The sequence below is a fragment of the Artemia franciscana genome, chromosome 18 (assembly GCF_032884065.1).
Source record: "Artemia franciscana chromosome 18, ASM3288406v1, whole genome shotgun sequence".
NCBI classification, from domain to species: Eukaryota; Metazoa; Arthropoda; class Branchiopoda; order Anostraca; family Artemiidae; genus Artemia; species Artemia franciscana.
The window spans coordinates 11,645,255-11,666,299 of NC_088880.1; the positions used below are offsets into that span (position 1 = coordinate 11,645,255).

General features: G+C 36.9%; 2 protein-coding genes across 2 annotated transcripts in view; one reads left to right on the forward strand and one right to left on the reverse strand.

The window, feature by feature from the left end:
- Positions 1–15,453, reverse strand: part of LOC136038612 (zinc finger protein 501-like) — a 33,918-nt gene extending 18,465 nt beyond the window's left edge. Inside the window, exons 1-2 of the mRNA XM_065721830.1 lie at positions 15,280–15,453; positions 3,127–3,249 (exon numbers count right to left, since the gene is read on the reverse strand). Coding sequence (XP_065577902.1) covers positions 3,127–3,178 — 52 coding nt within the window. The 5' untranslated portion in view covers positions 3,179–3,249; positions 15,280–15,453. The remainder of the gene's footprint in view (positions 1–3,126; positions 3,250–15,279) is intronic.
- On the forward strand, positions 5,823–6,197 carry LOC136038383 (uncharacterized). The gene has a single exon (XM_065721453.1). It carries the CDS (start codon positions 5,823–5,825, stop codon positions 6,195–6,197), a length of 375 nt encoding a protein of 124 aa, XP_065577525.1.
- Positions 15,454–21,045: the final 5,592 nt, after the last annotated feature.

The following is a 21,045-nucleotide window of genomic DNA, read 5'->3' on the forward strand; positions in this document are numbered from 1 at the left end:
ATGCATCTGATAAAAATTTTTAGATTGTCGTTTGCTGTCGTAGAAACTTCGAAAACAGTTTATTCGATTAGAAACTGAAAGATCCAGTGTCCTTTTTATTAGTAGAAAGTGATTGGAGGCCAACTAACCCCCTCCCTCGCCCACCATTTCCCAAAATGCATCCATTCATAATGTCGAAAGAGCCATTTTCTCAACGTAATTGAAAGGGCTGATTTTATGTCTTAGAGAATGGCGACCACCCCACAGCCCTCAGGGCAAGGTAATTTATGACCTGGGGAATATAAGGTATATAAAGAAAGGGTAATCTTATAAACTTCGGAAGGGACCTGTTGAATTGGTAATCAGAAGTTCGAGTGCCCTTTTTAGGATTAAGAGTTATATGAGGATGGATAACCTCTACCCCTAAAAACTTCGTATTTTCCCGTAATACATCTGATAGAAATTCTGAGATTACCATTCGTTGTGTAGAAACTTCGCTCATTCGATTGGAAATTGAAAGGGCCAGTGCCCTTTTTAATAGTCAAAAGTGATTGGAGGGTAACAACCACCATCCCACGCCCATCAATTCCGAAAACACATCTAATTAAAATTTTGAGATAGCCATTTTGTTCAGTGTTGTTGAAAGATCTGAAAATGATGTCATTGACAACTCCCATACCTTCTCAAGACTAGAACATAATTTGCACCTTACTGGAAAAAAATGGCTGTAGATTGCCGGTTTAGAATACATATATTAATATATATTCCTTAAAGTGTCAATAATTTTTAAATTATTAAAAATTACTAAAGTTAAAAAAAATGAAACATTTTAAACGTATTTTGATTATTTAAATCATACGACTAATAACCGAGTCAGACTCAAAACGAGCAAAAATTAACGTGAGTAGGACAGACAACCCCCATGCCTTCTCAAGACCAGACCATAATTTGCACTTAACTGAAAACGAAATATATTTAAAATGTCTTCACTTTCTTTTAAATGATATTACTAGATATATGAAAGGGAAAATCCTCCACTTGCACTCGAATTATAGCGCAAGTGTCTGGTCCCTTTTTAAGAGTAACAACAGATTAAAGACATTTAGCCATTTCCTCAAGACCGTTCATTTTCCAAGTGCATCCAGTTAAAATTTTGAGACAGCCATTCTCTTCAGCTTAGTACAACGGTCCAGCAACTATCATGTTGCTTTTAAAATAAATCAAAAGGCATCGTGTTAAAGAGTTGCCAATAAGAAACCTCAGAAATATATCAAGATGGACTGGGGGTATAAAGTTGAAACTTTTGGAGATACTATTATTACAACTTCTGCTCTTAAAATTTAAATAAATAAAAACAGATTAAGTGCATTGAGGTTGTCAAAGAGCATAAATAAAAAATGCTGTTTCTATCAGGATTAAAATGTGTTGAAAAAGTTTCTCCAACATACATATAGCAACTCATACTATGGATTCTTATAGAAGACAACTGAAAAGATATACATTATTTTTTCTCATGAAAAAGACTATGTCAATAAAAAAACGAAGAGAAATTAATTTAAAAAACTTTTTCCACAAGGCAAATTATTCAAAGAAAAGTAAAGATCTCGATTCAGACAAGAATGAGCAAAAATAAAGTCAAATAATCTTCCAAACGTAAAACCAACACGAACTTTTTGTTCGTTTTGACATTTATTTGTTGACAGTGATTTGTGGTAGTTTGACGCCTGGAAGATTACTTTACTTTATTTTTGCTCATTCTTGGCTTATTGGGGCTCTTTAATTTTCTTGGAAAAACTTGTCTTGTGGAATTTTTTTTAAACTAAAAAGGCCAGGAGTGGGCGATGAGTCTGTTTTTGTTGTTGTTTATTTACTTCTCTTTCAATATATATATATATATATATATATATATATATATATATATATATATATATATATATATATATATATATATAAAGCGCATACACTTCATTAAGATTATAATTAGTATCTATATTGCTTTGATACTTAAGAATAAAGAATGGAGAAGGGAACTTATGGGTGGGGTGACTTTTGATAGGGACATGTTTGAGAAGGGAGTGATAGACAAGGTTTAACCAAAGAAACAATACAAGACACCTAAAGCTGAGGTGCTAGAAATAGACCTACATTGGATGATTCATGGTTTTTTAATCATTTCTGCAACTTTCGCTTCCCATCAAAAACAAATTGTTGATGTTAAATTTCGGCCAGTGTTTCCTTAGAAGTATTTAAGAATGATTCATAAAAAATCGTTTGGTAATTTAGTGTTTTCGTCTTTCATTAATAAAAATATTTTAAACGCTTTAAAATACCAGATGCAATGTAAGAAACAAAAATACCAAAGTAAACCATTCCATTATTTTCACTGTAATCAGTGCAGACAATTTTCCTAAAAGATAATAAATAGTTTTACAAGATAATAGAAGCGAGAATGAAAATCATGCTAATTTGACCTGCTAGCAGTAAATTCCTATTGGAATTTCTGGTGTATTTATTTTTACCCATTTATTTTCCAAAAATTATCTTTTTGTTCCTGAGTATTATGAGCACAACAATTAAGAAAGTCTGACAGAGAAAAGACAGAGAAAATTAATAAAGTCCTGGATTTTCATTTATGTGAGGTAGGATGCAAATGTCAATTAAAAGCAAATCAAAACTGTATTCGAGTCAAAAGATTAAGTTTTGGATCCCCCTGACAAAACTTGGTAAACTAGCTCGAATCTTCAAATTTGTATATTTTTGTTAATCTAAGAATAGAGGGTTTGAAATTTAAAATAGATTTTTTTTTTGTAGGAAGTGGTGATAGTCTTTTAACTTCCATTCGAAAATTTGTAACAGCTATCTAGGGATAAAATGATGTTATTAAAACCGATATTTTGTTCATTAATTTTAGGGTGTATCATCTAGCAAATTGCACTAAGGCAGTAAATCGCCAAAAAAAAAGTAAGTCTAAGAAACTTGTCCAGTATATTCTTTTTAATAAATAAAAACGGTTTTATAGTTTGTTTGATCCATTTTTCAAGTACAAGATACTAAAATAAGTGTGGAATTGTATTAACTCTTTAACTTAGTAAGCAAAAAAGGACAAACAAGTAACAAATTGGCTCAATGTATCATAATGCCATTTACCTTGCTTAACAGCAGTGATACCAAAAAGGTTCGGTTGGGTTTGGGTTTCCATTGCTTACCAATTCAGTTAAATCCACAGTGGCCTTCTCTTGAATTCTCCAGGCAATTCAAAATCTCTATAATCTGAATCATTGACAAACTTTAATATTGTATTTTTGAAAGAGAATAAGAAGTTTAAATCCTTTTAAAAAAATGGAAGATATAAGCACAGAAAGCATAGAACAACAAATTTCAAAATTCAATACCATTTAATTTACATTTTTTTTATAATGACAAATTGCAACAAAAACAGTCATATGATAAGAAGATTGATTTTGGTAGTCAACCCCAGAACAAAACATTGCAAATCTTATTGCTTTCAAATGAAAAAGTGAAAAGAGAACTAACAATATTTAACTAATCTTACACAAGCAATTGGTTGCTGCTACTTAGAATACATTTATCTTCTTACAATTTTTCACTTATATATATGGCCCAAATGAACCAATGCATATTTTTTATTTGCTTTTATATTTTCTACACCCCTTCTACACCCCAAGTACGGAAGAGAGGCACCCTGTTCCCCAAGGGAAAATAACTTGAAAAATTCATGAAAAAATTTTTGAAAAACTTTGCAAAATAACTTGAAAAAAATAACTTGAAAGAAAAATTCATACTTTGGAAACTAGGCTGCAGTGTATTTACAACACTTTGTCTTCAGATTTATATCACTAAAATAGAAAACTGTCTAAGCTCAAGACCTTTTCCCCCTTTATTAACTGATTTAATTTAGTTTTTAAAGTCATTTCCAAGTGTGGGGAAGACAGATAAGATATTTAATTGAAGACACTATCAATTTCAAGCCCACTGAGTCAAAGTAAAAAAAAAAAACTAAATTGAGACAAACCAAAATGAGATTTTATACCAAGAACACAAAATGACTTTAAATGAAATTTCATGTTAATTGAATAAAGAGAAAGTTGACACACAACAACAAAGAACGAGTATTCAATAAATGAATATTACATCAGACTGTAATGTGTTTAGAGTGTTCCAAAACAACAGACAAAAAACCATACATAACATTCTTGAAAATCCACAAAAGTAGTAAAATTCATGAATATATAAAAAGTGAACTGAGACACATTGGATACGAACTTTGAAGCAAACATTTTGGAGATTTCAAACACAAGCAAAGCAGGTAAAATATTGTCTCCAATCCACCTAAATGCTTTCTCCTCCCTTATAGCGACAAGGAAAAATTCAATGAATTTACAAACAGATCTAAACAAATTCTAGGTGATCCAGCCATACTTCTGTACAGACAAAGGTTTTATGAGAGTATTTATCCACCTAGAATAGGTTGGACCCTATCGCTCTGAAGTGCGAATTAAGGTACATGAAGGTAAGGTAAATATCCAGCACCTTTCCAGGATCAATATTTTGAAGTGTCTGATAAACCTGCTCGACTGAAAAGTCTGAATCATCAAATTCTTTTGTTTAATCTGGAGGAGTAAATTGAGCATGTGTTTCTGTATATATTTGTGTGAAGATTGAACCAAATACCTCATTGAAAAGTTGTAAGTTTTCATGATTATCATCTATATGTGAAAGAGTTTCAGGATCTATAAAGGAAACTTGAACAGGAAACTGTGAAACTTGGTTCATTCTTACATATTAAATAAAAAAAACAAGTGTTTTTAAACGAAAGTAAGGAACAACATTTAAACTTAAAACGAACAGAAATTACTCCGTATATGAAAGGGGCTTTTCGTCCTCAACGCCCTGCTCTTTACGCTAAAGTTTCTTACTGTTTTAAAAATAGAGTTAAGAGAAAGAGCGTGGGAGGGGGCCTAGGCACCCTCCAGTTTTTTTGGTCACTTAAAAAGGGCACTAGAAATTTTAACTTCCGTTAGAATGAGCCCTCTCGCGACATTCTAGAACCACTGAGTCAATACGATCGCCCCTGGGGAAAAAAACAAAACAAAATAATAAAATAAACACGCATCCGTGATCTGTCTTCTCGCAAAAATGCGAAATTCCACATTTTGTCGCTCCTTACTACAGTTTGTTACGATGAACTGTTTGATTTCCAGAATCTTTTTTGGGCAACTTTGATGCTATAACATTCAACCCAACCTCTTGGCAGTTTAGACAAAGGAACTTGTTTACTCTATTTCTAGCTCTTTTATATTTTAACCATTAATCAGAGGTTTTAATTTTCATTTGCTCACGCCACCTATTACCTTTTTCTTTTAAAATTTGTACAATGTACTGAGGAATGATCTGTTTATATTCATAAAACTGCCTCCTAGTAAATATTAATCTATACCTTCTTTAAGGGTCTGCTTAATAAATTCAAAGGACACATCAGCAGTAGCATTACATTGCTGTAACTCCTTTAGGATAGAAAGAGACTAAATATAATCAGAAAATGCAACATAATTCACTCTACCATAATCATATTTGCCAAAACTATTTGCTGCATCAGCAAAACCCAAAAAACAATTTAGTCATATTGCCAATACCAAATGATTGCTTTTTTTAAATAAGTATTAAATAAGTAATTAGGAAACTGCTTGAAGGATATGGTCAATTCAGCCATTATGGTTCATTTAAATACTAACAGTCTACTGTCACCTAATCAACATGGATTTCCTCCTAATTGATCAGTTGTCACTAACCTCATCAAAACATTTGAGTATGTCACACAACTTATGGATGAGGGAACTCCTGTTGACATGATATTACTGGATCTAGCCAAAGCATTTGATAAAACATGTCACAGGATACTATATTCAAAACTCTGTACAATGGACAATCATGATAATGTTGCCAAATGGACAATGCAATTTCTTACCAATAGAAAGCAGGTGATAAGGGTTTTGGAAGATGGCAGATTGATCTTCTTCTCAGAATCAACACATTGCACCTTCAATTATAGGCATGTCCATGACCCAAAAAGTGTCATAGCCTTCCAAACTAATTTAGATGCATTCTCAAACTGGGCAAGACCCTGGACACTTGAATTTAATATTCAGAAATGCAGAGTGATTCACTTTGGAGCAAATAACTTTCTGTACTCTGTGTGAATCCCATCATAGATATGATCTATGATGCTTGCATCCACCAAATTGTCGGCCAACTGACCCGTTTCATGAGCGGGCAGCTTCCAAGTCTTCTAGACCTAATATTTCTGAGAAGACCAGAATCCCTTCTTTATACTTAGTACATGCCCCCAATCAGGAACCGCGACCACGTGGCTATAGAAATAAAAACAGCATTCCTCAAAGTAACTAACAGCTACATCAAAAGAACCTTCATAGACTATGAGAAGATTAGAATGGATCTCAGCAACATCTCCTGGGATGATGTCCTAATTGGCTCTTTAGAACAACAAAGGCAATGCTTCAAGGAATTACTGCTAAACAAAGCTGAAAGGTACACTTCAAGCAACTGATCCCAAAACCATGAACACTACCGACAATGACAAAAGATATTAAGAAGGAAACTAACTGAAAAACAGACAACAGAAGAAGTACACAAAGCATCCATCCCCAGAAAACAAAGAAAAATTTTCAAAGAGCAGGAACAAACTTAAGAACTTAAGATGCAATTTATACATGACCTTCAAATATAAACTTGCAGACAAAGCTAAGACCAATCCAAAGAAATTTTGGCAATATGTCTCTAGCCAAGACCATAATAGACAAGGCATCAGGAAACTGGTAACTGAGGAAGGTGAAGAAATAACCAATATCAACAAGCTTGCAAACTCATTAAATCAGCAATCTGTTTTCACCACTGAACCCAATGGTCTTTTACCCTCTTCACCTGAAGACATTGTGAAATCCCCAATGGAAAGCATCACTCTATTGCTTACAGAGGTTCTCAGATCCTTACAGAAATTAGATACTAACACATTGCCAGGACCAGATAACCCACATCCCAGGCTATTAAAAGAAACTGCAGCTATCATAGCAGAACTGCTTAGGAGAGTTTTCCAGACATCACTTACTTCTAGAGAGCTGCCAGCAGACTGGAAAATAGCCAACATTACACTGGTTTTCAAGAAAGGTAAGTGTTCCAAGCCTGAAAATTACCGGCCGATTAGCCTGACCTCAGTTATCATCAGAATACTTGAGTGCATAGTCAATGATTCAATCCTCAAGCATTTGACAACCAAAAAATCCTGTCCCCCAAGTAGGTTGGCTTCCAGTCAGGGAAATCAATTGAAACAAACCTCTTAGAATCATACAAGGAAACATCCAGTTGACCTGCTCCTGCTGGACTTTGCTAAGGCTTTTGACAAGGTTCCTCACTGTCAACTGCACTCCAAAATACCTGCTATTGGCATCAATCAGGCTGTTGTAGACTAGCTGATGTGTTTCCTTACAAATCACAAGCAGAAAGTTTGCTTATTTGCTACAGATAGTCAACCAATCTACTACAACGAGGCCTCAGTAATGAGCAGAGTACTGCAGGAAACTGTACTGGGTCCAACTCTCTTTCTGATTTACATCAATGACATATTTAACTAGATTAACAATGGCATGCAATGGCTGGAAACTGTACTGGGTTGAACTCTTTTCTGATTTACATCAATGACATATTTAACCATATTGACAATGGCATGCACCTGTTTGCTGATGATACCAAACTCTTTGGTAATGCATGCCCTCAGAGTATCCAGCACAACATAGATGAACTACAAGTTTGGACCCAAGACTGGCTTCTCCAATTTAATGTAGGAAAGTGCTGTGTATTACTCCTTGGACCCAATAACCCAATGGCAAACTACACAATCTACAACCCCACCACCAAAGCAAGAGAGCAACTAGAGAATAGAGCAGAAGAAAGGGATCTTGGTGTCATCATGGATGATAAACTTAAATTTCAGACCCATGTCCAGCATATTGTTTCCTGTGCAAGCTCCAGTCTTGGACTACTAAAATGAACTATCAACAACAGACAGGCATCCATATTTATAAAACTATATAAGGCTCTCATCAGACCCCATCTCAACTTTGGCATGGGTCTTGCTGGTCCTTCTTATTGACAAGATTTGAGGATCATCAAAATGTACAGAGACAAGCGACAAAATGCATACATCAACCTCATATGAGGACTGCCTCAGGTACCTGAAACTACACACTCTGGTTTACAGATGCTTGTACAGCAACACGATGATTACTTACAAGCTGGAGAACAAAAAGTCAGCAATCTTTGGTGGCAATCTCAGTACAAACCAGCACAACACAAGAGGATACTCCAAGAAGCTACCAAAGTCAAGCTCCCAATCAAAAACTCGCCAAACGTTCTTTTCAAGAAGAGTCATAAACCATTGGATTCAACTGTCAGTGCTCCCTTCATCCAGTCCTTCAAAAACCAACTTGACAAAGAGTAGGAGAAGAAGCAGTGGAAGTTTGACTGGCAGTTGCAGTAATGCTTGCTTACAAATTGCTTAGTGTGTGCATTGTTTATTTACCCCCAGCTTATTGTTATCTTTTATAGGTGCTTGGGTTTTGAATAAATAGACTTCATTCAATCCGACGCAAATACTACATGGTGTCAGAAGTGGGATGGATGCAGAAACGCCTAGAATCAACTGGAGCTCAGATAATCTAGAATCCGAATGGACGAAGTTTGAAAACAATGCTAAGTTAATGTTCATTGGACCACTTGCCGGACAGACAGCAAAACAGCGATGTGCATATCTTCTCATCTGGGCAGGCAAACAAGGGAGAGAAATCTTCAGCACATTTGACCTAACTGAGGCTGAAAAAGAAGACGTTGATACACACTTCACAAAATTCAGAGAATATGCAGCCCCAAAGAAAAATCAAGTCTTTTCATGATACATCTTCCAAAAGCATGACCAAAAGCAGGAGAGCATAGACAAATACATTACCGATTTGAAAATCCTAGTGAAACCATGCGATTACGCGGACAAAGATCGAAATGCTAAGAGACAGGATAGTGGGTGGAGTGGCCAATCCCAAAATACGTGAGAAACTCCTATCGGTAGGAGACACCCTATCCCTGAACCAAACAGTAACCATTTGTAGAGCATTCGAAACAACCCAAGCACTGCTGAAAACCTTTGAAGGCAGAGATATCAAGCAGGAAATCGATTCCATTGCCAAAAGTCGGCCGCACCCCAAGTCCAAGAAACCAGAATGCTACTTCTGCGGGGCAACATACTCACAGAATTATATTTGCCAGCAAAAGGGAAGACTTGCTCAAAATGCAGGAAGCCAAACCACTTTGCAAAGGTTTGCAGAAGTGCAGAAAAGAAAGCTGTACATACTGTGGAGGACGGTGAAGCAATATCTGAAACAGCAGATGACACTGACGAAGTGTTCCTGTACACAATACAGAACAACACTAAAGAAGATGAAGCATTTGCCAAATTATCCATTGAGGGGCAAATGTGTATAAAATTCAAAATCAACACAGGAGCACAGATGAAGGTGCTACCATTCCAGTAATACAATAAATTGCCAATAATCCCGGCCTGATAAAAGGCAGCCACAAACTGACAAGCTACTGTGGATCAGCTATCCCCTATGCAGGAATCAGTCACCTGACCTGCCAATATAAAGATTGAAAGACACAGTCACATGCATTCTACATTGTCAGGTCCAACACAACTCCAATCGTGGGTCTAAAAACCTGCAAAGATCTGGAGCTGATCAAGCTGATATTAAACATCCAAAAAGAAGACGAGACGACTAGTGCTTACTCCAAATTGGTATATGAGTACGAGGACACTTTTGAAGGAATTGGAAACCTGGAAAACAAATGCGAGATCAACCTAAAAGAAAATGCTGTCCCTACGGTTTACCCTGTGAGAAAAGTACCTTTAGCAATGAAACAGAAACTTAAGGACAAGCTGGACAGACTAGAAGCCCTAAACATAATTGGAAAAGTCAGCGAGCCAACTGACTGGGTAAACGCCATGGTCATGGTCGAAAAGAAGGACGAGAGGGTCCGCCATTGTATAAACCCCGTGGATCTAAACAAAGCAATCCGACGACTTCATTACCCAATCCCCACGTTTGAAGACGCAACAGAGGACTTACACGGCATATCAACCATAAGTAAGCTTGACGTCCGGTTGGACTAGTGCTGCTAACCAAACGGTCATCATTCTACACAACGTTTAGCACCATCTTTGGAAGATACAGATGGAAAAGATACCCATTCGGTCTTGTGTTAGCACAGGATGAATTCCAGCGTCAAATGGACGAGATACCAGAAGGGTTGGAAGGCATCCGCATCCTCATTGATGACATCCTCGTATACGGAAAAAGTCAAGAAGAGCATGACAATAGGCTCCGTGCAGTCCTTAAACGCGCTAGGGAGAAAGGAGTGAGATTCAATCGGGAAAAATGTACATTCGGAATGGAACAAGTAAAGTACTTCGGTCACATCATCAGCAAAGAAGGAATCAAACCAGACCCCAAAAAACTCAACGCCATCGAAAAAATGCAAAGTCCAACAACCAAGAAAGAACTCCAAACCCTTCTGGGCATGCTCAACTTCCTATCCTGATACATCCCCAGTCTCTCATCCATAAACAAGACCCTACAAGACCTCATACAAGAAGTACAGTTCGACTGGAAACCACATCACAAAGAATGCTTCAGCGCCATCAAGCGGTTAATTACTGACAATCTAGCCTTCTTTGACCACAGCAGCCGCACAGTTGACTTGAAAGTCGACGCATCAAAGCACGGACTAGGGGCAGAGATCTCAACCAATGGAAACATTTGTGGCTATGCATCTAGAGTTCTCAGCAAGACTGAACAAAACTACTCGCAACTCGAAAAAGAAATGTATGCAATTGCGTACAGATTGAAACATTTCCATCATTAAATCTACAGGTGGAAGGTAACAGTCACCACCGATCCTAGACCACTGGAAACCATCCTGTCAAAACCTCTACACCAAGCGCCAACACGGCTGCAGAGAATGATGATCCAAACTCTGCCATATGACTTGGAAGTCATCTACAGCCCAGGTTCCAACATACCCGTAGCTGACGCGCTCTCGCAACTACACCTCCCAGACACCAACTTCCAGATGCAGAGAGACATCAAAGCTTATGTTCACTCAGTAATGAAGACACTGCCCATAAGCGACAGCAAACTCAGGAAAATCCATCAACTGATCGAACATGATAAACAACTCAGCACTCTTCAGTCTGTCATACAGTATGTTGGCCATTGACTTGAAAAACATGTCCCGTTGAAGCATCAGCATTCTGGAACATAAGAAGTGAGCTGGCAGAAGTCAATGGAATAGTTTTCAAAGACCAGAGAATCATCATACCCCAGGTCCTCAGACGAGAAACTCTTATCCAGCTACACGCAGCATATCTCGGCATTGAAAAAAACAAAGCAATGCACAAGGATGCTGGTATACTGCCCAGGCATAAACGCCGACATCGAATCCTTCATCAGACAATGCGAAATATGTGCCTGCCATGCCCTGAAAAACCAGAGAGAACCACTCATCAACACATAAATACCATCACTACCATGGCAACATGTAGCAGTAGACTTATTCAAATGGGAAAAAGCCCAATTCCTTATCACGGTTGACTACTACAGCCGTTATTTCGAATTCGATTGACTTCAGAGCATCAGCAACAATCATTTGCAAACTCAAGACTCACTTCGCACGCTTCAGGATACCACAGCAGATGACATCCAACAATGGTGCTCAACTTTTCTTGCGCAAATTCAACAAATTTGCTCAAACTTGGGGAATTGAACTCAAGACCTCAAACCCAATATAACCCAAGGCAAATGGACTCGTTGAGAAATCCATGCAAACATGTAAAAGAATCCTGTCAAAATCAAACAATAGCGGTAACAACCCATACATAGCTCTCCTAGAGTACCATAACAGTCTGGTAGATAACTTTGCCTCACCCGCACAGCTACTACAGAGTCAACAGCGTAGATCCTCCCTGCCCTCTACGTACCAACTCCTGAAACCAAAGGTCATCACCAAGTCGGACTTCCTCCATAGTAAAACGTCATGCAGAGACGCCAGAAATCCCATCATGACAAATCTGCAAAGCCCCTTCCTGAACTTGAGGTGGGAGACACTGTTTTCGTCAAACAAAACTGAATGACACATGGACCAAGGGAAAGATAACCACACGCCATAGCAACCTGCAGTCTTACATTGTCAAAACAACTGATGGCTCAAGACTAAGAAGGAACAGGATTTACATATCCAGACAACCAACCCCACACTGCCACCCTTACATTACTGGCATGGCCAGCCACAGTGCCAATGATCCCCAAACACCCCACATTGAAAGTGAGCAGATAACAGAAAACATCACCAGCAAAAGTGAGAAAACCCCAGCTCTACCACCCCCTTTGACAGACCCCAGATCGTCCCTGGTGGAACTTATGTCAGCAAAGTCTACCTCAGTAGGGCCTATCACGGTAGACACATCACATGTCAGGGGCACCATATACTCGCGGCCAGTGACCACCAACCTCACACCACGACGCACCAGAAGCAGACATGTTGTAAAGCCTCCAACGCGACCTGACATGTGACCTCGCAAGCACTATCTTCAAAAGAAGTAGGAAGATGCAGCTTACTGTTGTTATTTTTTTATAGGTGCTTGGGTTTTGAATAAATAGACTTCATTCAATCCAACACAAATACTAAAGCAGTCATCAACTCGAGAGCACTACAGGTCTGGAAGACCTTAAAGCTCTCAGATGGATTAAGGTGATTAAGGTAAGGTGTACCAGTATCTTATAAGATCCAGAAATGGTTCAAAGCAGCCACTTATATGTAGTCATAGTGAAACAGATCTGGGAGTCTTGGTTGATGAAAGGCTAAGTTTAATTTTCATGCTCAGTCTATAGTAGCCAGAGCTAACCAGACTCTTGGTTTAATACAAAGATCATTCTGCAGCTGTGATCACCAGCCTCTTAAAGGGCCTGAACAGACCAAAATTCTAATTTGTGATGTTTATTTCTACTCTAGTCAATAAGGGCATCAATTCTGGAACCACTACAGCAACATGTAGCTAAATACATTTTCCTTGTCCTATCCAATTACATAAGCTCAAGTTACCATCTCTTGCATATACATGTAGAGAAAGATTTGTATTAATGATGTAAAAGTTGGTACATGACCAGAGTCTGATCCCTAACCTGTCCCAGATAGTCAGTTCACCAAGTACTAGAGGCCACCCCTTGAAGCTTTACCAAACACACGATAACACAAGGCTGTGCAGCAAATTCTTTTCTAATTGTATAGTCAGCTTATGGAGCCCCCTTATCCAGAATGTAATTCCCAGTGTTGAAGCCTTCCAGTCTGCAGTTGACAAAGACTTGTACAGGTAAACTTGGCTCACAGTATTGGATGCACCTACCAAGTTGGGTCATTGCCATAATTGAGCAGTGTTCAAAGGACTTGTCATTATTATTGTCAAGTGTAATTTAAGGTAGTGTTTAAAGATTTAAGATATATACAAAACTAAAAAAAAAACTAAAACAATGATATTTTTACTTTATAATATGGAGTTTATTTCCATTAATCATAATGTTTTCATTATTATTTTATAATGTTTTTATTGTTATTATAATGTTTTTTCTATATATAAATGGGGTAGTACAACTTTGGTAAAATTCTAGTCAATTGACTTCTTGCTATCTCGGAAAGGGTTTAGGTTAGGAAAATGAAACTATCAGGGATGGGTCTACAGGCTAAAGTATGTCCCAGGAAGGTATTTTAAAGTACCCACCTCCACTCCTTCTCCCTCTAGAGGGCCCTGAAATTTGCCTACATGGCAGGTCTACTATACCTATTGAAATTTTGACAAAACAAAATTTTACCTTAATTTTCAGTTACTAGTTGCTTTTTCTCTGCCTTTAGTTCTGGAAATGCAATTCCTGTTATTTGAGTAGAATTTTGAGCCATATCAATGTTTTTTTTTAAATTTAGGAAATGTATTTGCATATCTTTAAAACCTTATAAAATGGAATTGAGCAAAGTTATGAAGCTGAAAACAATTTTGTAGTACTTCAATTAAGCAGAAGATCTATTTTGCAAGGATTCACTTTTATAACACACATATTTTTAAAGGTCATCAAAGGTTAGGGCCCTCTAGAGGGAGAAGGAGTGGAGGTAGTTGCTTCAAAATATTTTCCTGGGATACATTAGTCTGTAGATTCATCCCTTGAAAGTTTCATTTTCCTAACCTAACCCCTTTCTGAGATAGAAAGAAGTCAATTAACTAGAATTTTACCATAAAATCAAGTCTTATCCAACAATAAAATTTGCAAAGGAGGTGATTAGTATATTTGGATGGAACATAAAAAGGTGCATTGATTGGTGTGCTTTTATTTTATATAGCTAAGTAGTGAACAAAATCTAGCACCACCATAAGCTCTTTTAAAGAAAAAACTACAAAAGAAATTGAATAACACCTTTAGAGTTTGAATTTCATGCCCCTTGTAGTGTTTAAGATTGTGTTTGCAACAATTCACCCCACATTTCCCAAATGGATCTGGATATACCCATGGGCCTGTTCTATATTGCCAATAAAAGTAAAGATTAAGCAAAAAGTTATAAAATCTTAAGAGTAGGCTAGTTCAGAACATAAACTAATTTTCAATAAGGCTAGGGGGCCTGTGCTAGATTAGGCCCTCTTGCATTTTATTTTCTTTCCCTGAGGCTGTTATCTATCAGTTAAAACCATCTTTAATAACCTAAAGATGGTCTTTAGATGGAAAGCATCTAATCATGCATGAAACATTGCCTACCCACAGGATTTTAAAAATCAGCTAGGCCTGGAGTTGTGGAGGCAGAAATGTTAGGTTTCAGCAAAAATCTAAATTTGTAAATTAAATATAAGAAAGAGCATGGAACAAACTCAAAGGATGTTGTTTTTTCTTTGTTTTTTTGTTAGTCCTATGTATTTTTCATAAGGTAAATTACCTCTACTCTCTACTGCATAACCAAAGTTCAAAATGTCTCACATAGGCTTATGTCTACATTGGGAATGTAGTTGAGAATTAGACTACTTCTAGACTCAAAAAATGTTGAATAGACCTATTGAGTAGGCTGCTAGACTACTCTTTTGTTACAGATTAATAATGAGCAACAGTTGGCAAAGTATAAATATACATTTATAATGTGGATGGTTTACAGCCTAAATTTGTAGGCTACTGTGACTATGGGCAAGATTCTCATTTTGAACTAAGGGTGTGTTCCAGGGACTTACTGTAGTAACCGAATGGTTACTATTTCCGTTCCTAGCGGGAAAATGGTTACTGCCCAACCCACTGGGAACGAGAATAGTTACTGCCGGCAGTAACTGCAGTAAGTGATTTTCTTACCGTGCTCAAAAGAATGGTTAGCGCAGAAAGTACATAATTCACCTTCTTCAACAAAAATCTCATTCAACAAAAAATAAATATGGACAAGAATGAAGTAATGGAATATGAAGTTATTTGCTTGGAAGAAGGTGGGACAATGATTTTGCAAAAGAAAGAGGGATCTGAGCCAGGTTAGTAAATCACCATATTTTTGAATCAACATTAAAGGACACCCTGAGTAGTAGGCTATCTATTAGCAAGTAGGTTAAATCAATGAAAAACTTATTATTTAATTTAAAGATTTCCATTTTTCTGGCATATCCAGGCATAATTATTACCTTAAATTGCCATTTGGAATCATTCTAAGGATTGACTTCTTCCAGGTAACATTGAGGCTCCATTAAATTGCCACATGGTAGCATTTTAAGCATTAACTCCTTTTAGGCTCTGTAAACAGGCCTAGGTGAAGTATTACAGATAAGTTGAGGATTTATGGGCTGCCAAATCATTATTCTGAGACTGTCTTTAATCCTATTGAAGAAGTAGGCTAGGGTAGACTATTCAGAGTCTATTCCAAAGGATGGTAATTTTATCCAGTAAAATTCTAGTTGATTGACTTCTTGCTATCACTGAAATGGGTTAGGTTAGGAAAATGAAACTTTCAGGGATGGGTCTACAGGCTAAAGTATGTCCTGGGAAGGTATTTCAAAGTACACATCTCTACTCATTCTTGCTCTAGAGGGCCTTGATCTTTGATGACCTTCAAAAATATTTATAGCTGAAGTTACATGTTTCCCATTGATTCTGCCAATCTATCCCTCAACCTTTAACTCCCTGTTAATTGAAGCAACTGAAACAAAGCAAGAATGGGAGGAAAGGTAACAGGTGACAGAATACATTGGAACTACATAATTTTGGCTATATATTTGCACATTAGGCAGGTTGGAGGTAAATTATAGTATAGAGATGCATGCTTTTCCCTTTGGTATGTAGGCTAAGTAGAAGGTCACTTGTACCTGATACTGTCCATGTTGTTTTTAGTTGGATGGGAAACATCCAAAGAAAGTTTCCTTTGAAAAGGAAAGGTGAGAATGCCCAAAAGTGAGATTGAATTTGTCAAAGCTTGGAGGTTTGCCCCTTCAGTCTGTTTAAAGGAAAATGGATTCATAATTAAAGTTTTGTTCATTTCAATCTTAAGGGTGACCTATATTTGTGACAATTCATTAAATGGTTGTAAAGGGGTAATTTTGTTTATTCATTTGTCTTCTTTGTTTTCTAACAGTTTTTTTAATCTTTAAATTGATATCCATTTCTTACAAATTTTTATTGATACCAGAGGTTCATTTGCAAGTTTTCACCTACTTTGTAATACCTGGTCTCACAATTACATTTAAATTTACTGAAGCTAGGAAACATAGAGCTACTATCTATTTAAAGAAAATCAATAGATATAAGTAGGTTTTATTGTATTTAAGCCCTAGGGCCATGGCAATTAAAGACAAATTAAAGAAGATTAACTTTAAAATACTGGACATTAAATAAGCATGATAGTCACAAAGAAAAACAAATAACAAAATTATACTTCTGTGTTCAGTTGCCAACCTGAGCAACAGTCATAAATTTTTTAAATCTTGCAGCACATTCACCCCAATTACATTCACAAGCTATCTCTCATGACCCACACTCTTGTCCATACATCCACATTTCAGGGAAATAGAAGGACCATCATACTGGTATTCTTCATTTTTACTTATATTTAATGGGTTTGAAAGAAAGTTTCTATGGCTAAGTCAGTAGGCCAGTAAAGGACCTGGTGGTCTTTTAGCCAGGTAGTGCAATAGGAAGCTAGGGACCAGCCAGCCTATGCTCTTGCATGCCCTTCCTTCTTACTGTCCCTAGATTTCCATCTGTACTCATTTAAAGTTAGGCCAATTCTAGCTGAGGTTAGTCATATCACCAACCCCTATCCAAAACAAAATAAACTGACAATGCCAGGAATTAAACCTGTACCCCTTGGACAAAGCATTCCAGCCCAGAGTGCCTACCACTTAGCAAGGAACACAAATTTGACCAGAGAACAATAATTATTTTTAAAAAAGTAGAATATTGAAAAAAAACTTGCTATAGTTGTCCCACTACTATCTTGTAAATGCTATAGCCCCATTTTATTTAGACAAATCAATTTAAGACAGGTATCAACAAAACTCCATCAGGGATTGTATATGCTTAAGATACAATCAAGCTATTTGAATGCTTAGTTATGTGATATTCTAGTCTTCAAATAATAAAAAAAGTATATGATCTATTTATTTTTCACCAGCTCATTTGAGCAAAATCACTTGTGACAGCCAAATGCCCATGGTTGGCTTAGAACCTCTCTAAATGCTCTGAAACAGAAGGAATAAAAAAATTATACTAATCAGCATTAAACTGTCCCTTAAATTTAAGGACGTGCATTTAATTCGAAAATGACGCTACTGCTAGTCAGCTTACTGTGCCGTTCCCACTGGCTCTACCGCAGTTAGAAATGGGCAGTTACCGCGCAGTTACTGCAGTTACTGAAAAACCGTCAGCTGGAACACACCCTAAATAGCCTAGTAAACAACCTTTATTTCCTTTTCAAGATAGACTAATGGTATAATTCTCTTTATTGCCATCTGTGATCTAGATGAGTGAAATAGATAGCCTACGTTTGTTTTCCCCGTTTTAATAGAATTCTATCCTCAGTTTTACTAATGAGCCATTCGTTTGCAAAACCTCGGTTTTACTTTGCACTTTTTAGGCCTAGCCAAAGTCCAAGCATTTTACTCCCTAGTAAATTCTTTTTCTTAGGCGGCAAATCGGGCAAACACAGAGGTATCAGTTTTCTTTGTCGCTTCAACTAAAAAAATATAAGAAGGTTGAACTTAAAGGGTTTCTCACTCAAAATAAGATTAGGCACAGGCCATCCTTATCAATTCTTTTTGTAATTATTTATATAATATAATTTTGTATGTATATTTATTAACCGACAGTTTGATGTCTGCACCCTACTTATTCTCTAGACTCTGTTTGAACAGGTTACAACCAACTAATACTTCACTGAATCGCTCCTGAACAATCCGCGTGGTTAGTCCCTTGCTGTAATTTATGCATTTTCACACGCTCCAATTACAGCTGGATCTAGTCTTTTGAGGAAATTTTTGACTTTGGAACACAAATATGTTAAGTATTTGAAGGGACTGCAGTCGGGAAGTATATATTATAGAAATAAGTTTCTGACTGTTGAACAGAAAATTTTTTGCTCTATTTTTTGATACCCTACAACAACAGTGTCAAGTATAGCAATCTAGATTGCAAACCCGAAACAGGTTCTATAATTATTTTGGAATTATAAAAAAATAATTGTCGGCTTTAAGGTTTGATTAGAACAAAATATTCACCAGATTTTTTTTTATTTCTATTGACATAAAATAGTCCATATAATCATGTAAAAGAAACATTGAGCTCAAGTCAAAGCGCTGACTCAATTACCTACGGCTAGATTATTATAATGTATCTTATAAAATGGACCAAACGCAAAGACGATGCACTTCCCGGTTACTAGATTTTTCTCCAAACTCGAATCCATTCAGTAAACTATAAGATTCCACAAGGCTGTATGGCGCCTTTACTTCTTCCTTCCGAAGTAAAGCAGCTATTCTCACCCGGCTTAGAACCAGTTTCTATTTGGTACTTTCTACAAAAGTTAAATGAGGATCGATGTCACTTCCTTTTTCTCCTAATCCAGAGAAACTGAAAAAAAAATTTGGCCCCACTTTTAAAGTAATGGCATTATTCCATTCTAATTTGCTAAGAATGCCAGATGGAGACTGACTTTTTGGTGTAGTCAGCGTCAGATCTAGATATCAGGTATCTCCAGTTGAAAGCTCCCATGGTTTGGCACGAGCAAAAGCATTTTGTGAATCGGCAGTGACAGTTGAAACTGCTAATATATCTAAGCCCAACATAGATTGTGACTAATGAAGAAACCCTAAAATGGGGATCAAGATGTAGGTCACCAGAACCCATTACGCATTCTTGGAAATAAAATCAATAGAACATGAATCCAAAGTTAAAAACCTCATCCTTAATCTTACGTCTTGAGTACAGAGGCCATTGCACCATTATGGTTAGTAGCTATTAACATGAGATTAATTGCAGTCGCACTGGGTTCTACACTTCTCCGCTAACATGGAGCGCTCTAACTCTCTCTTGACAAAACAACGTGAATAGGATTTATTGTCTTAGTAATGACTGCTTCTAAACTTTATGCGACTGAAAACTTCGAGAATGGAATAAAAAAGCCAGACATGGTTTTGCCTGGGCCAAAGATGTGCAATGCCACCCCCCCCCCAAAAAAAAAAATATAGAAGTGTCAAAAAAAAAATAATCTGTACGGCATAATCACAAATGAGACAGAATGTCAATTAATGCTTTGTTTCGTTCATCAATGATTTAGCTACTAACAAAAAACACCAGAGCTGGGGCACCAGCAAGGGTGCATCTTAAGAGGTAGCATTAAACTTAGCATTTTTTTACGTTTATATTAGGGTTTTTCGCATTTAAGAAATCCAATTCGTTGATATGGGAGTGGTGTCGACCTTCTTCATTTCGTACTTGCATTGCAACATGTCAGCAGTCGTTGACTCCTCTAAACGGTTTCGATAGTCAGCTTTTGTTTTTCGACTTAAAAGTCCAGGCTTTATAGTAACTTTCTTCAGTGTCTGTGATGCCATTAGCAAAGTAAAAAAAAAAATACTCAAAGGGAGTTGATAATATTTGTGGCTTGCATCTGGTGAATGGCAGTTCGATGCTGTTTCAGCACTTAATTTTAATGTGCCAAATGATATGCTCGTGGGGCTTAGTGCCAGATTCTTTTGATATCGGTATCATCACTACAGTTGTCAAAAAGGGGAAAGACCTATCTCAGTGCAATTCGCATAGGTCAATAACTATTGCTTTGGTTTTCTGTAAAATGTTTGAAATACTAGTAATTAATGAAATAAACTGAGTTTGTTACACGCCCAGCAACCAGCTTGGGTTCAAAAAGGGCAACAGTACAGAACATGTGCATAACCTTATGTGTAATATCCTCATGAAGTGTCAGCGAATCGATCAATCTAGTATTATTGCAGGTTTAGATGTAAGTCACGCATTCGATCCCGGTATTCATAGTCATCTCCTGTTAAGCGCATATAGCCGCGGTCTTGACAAGTCAGTAGCCCTCACCTTCTGTGATTTGTATTGAAAACTTAAAGTGAAGATTAAAATTAGTCTACCGAGTTGGATAAAAATTCTTTCTACCATTATCCCAGTTCGAAAAGAGATTAGTCAAGGAGCTATCTCTTCGCCACCTTTGTTCAATCATAATGTAGTTGAAGCTCAGCACGTGGTTAAGCCGAGCTTTCTGTATCTTGGTCAAGATCTCTCTTTATTAGATTATGCCGACGATATTTTACATTTAAGTCAGGGTGTCTTTTATATTTATTTTCAATAATAAGTACAAAAGAAAATATTTGTAATATAATTCGTATTCAGTAAAGCGCCAATGACG

Bases quoted from the DNA above. Each gene is read 5' to 3' on its own strand.
- LOC136038383 (XM_065721453.1), top strand. From the start codon at position 5,823: ATGGATGAGGGAACTCCTGTTGACATGATATTACTGGATCTAGCCAAA.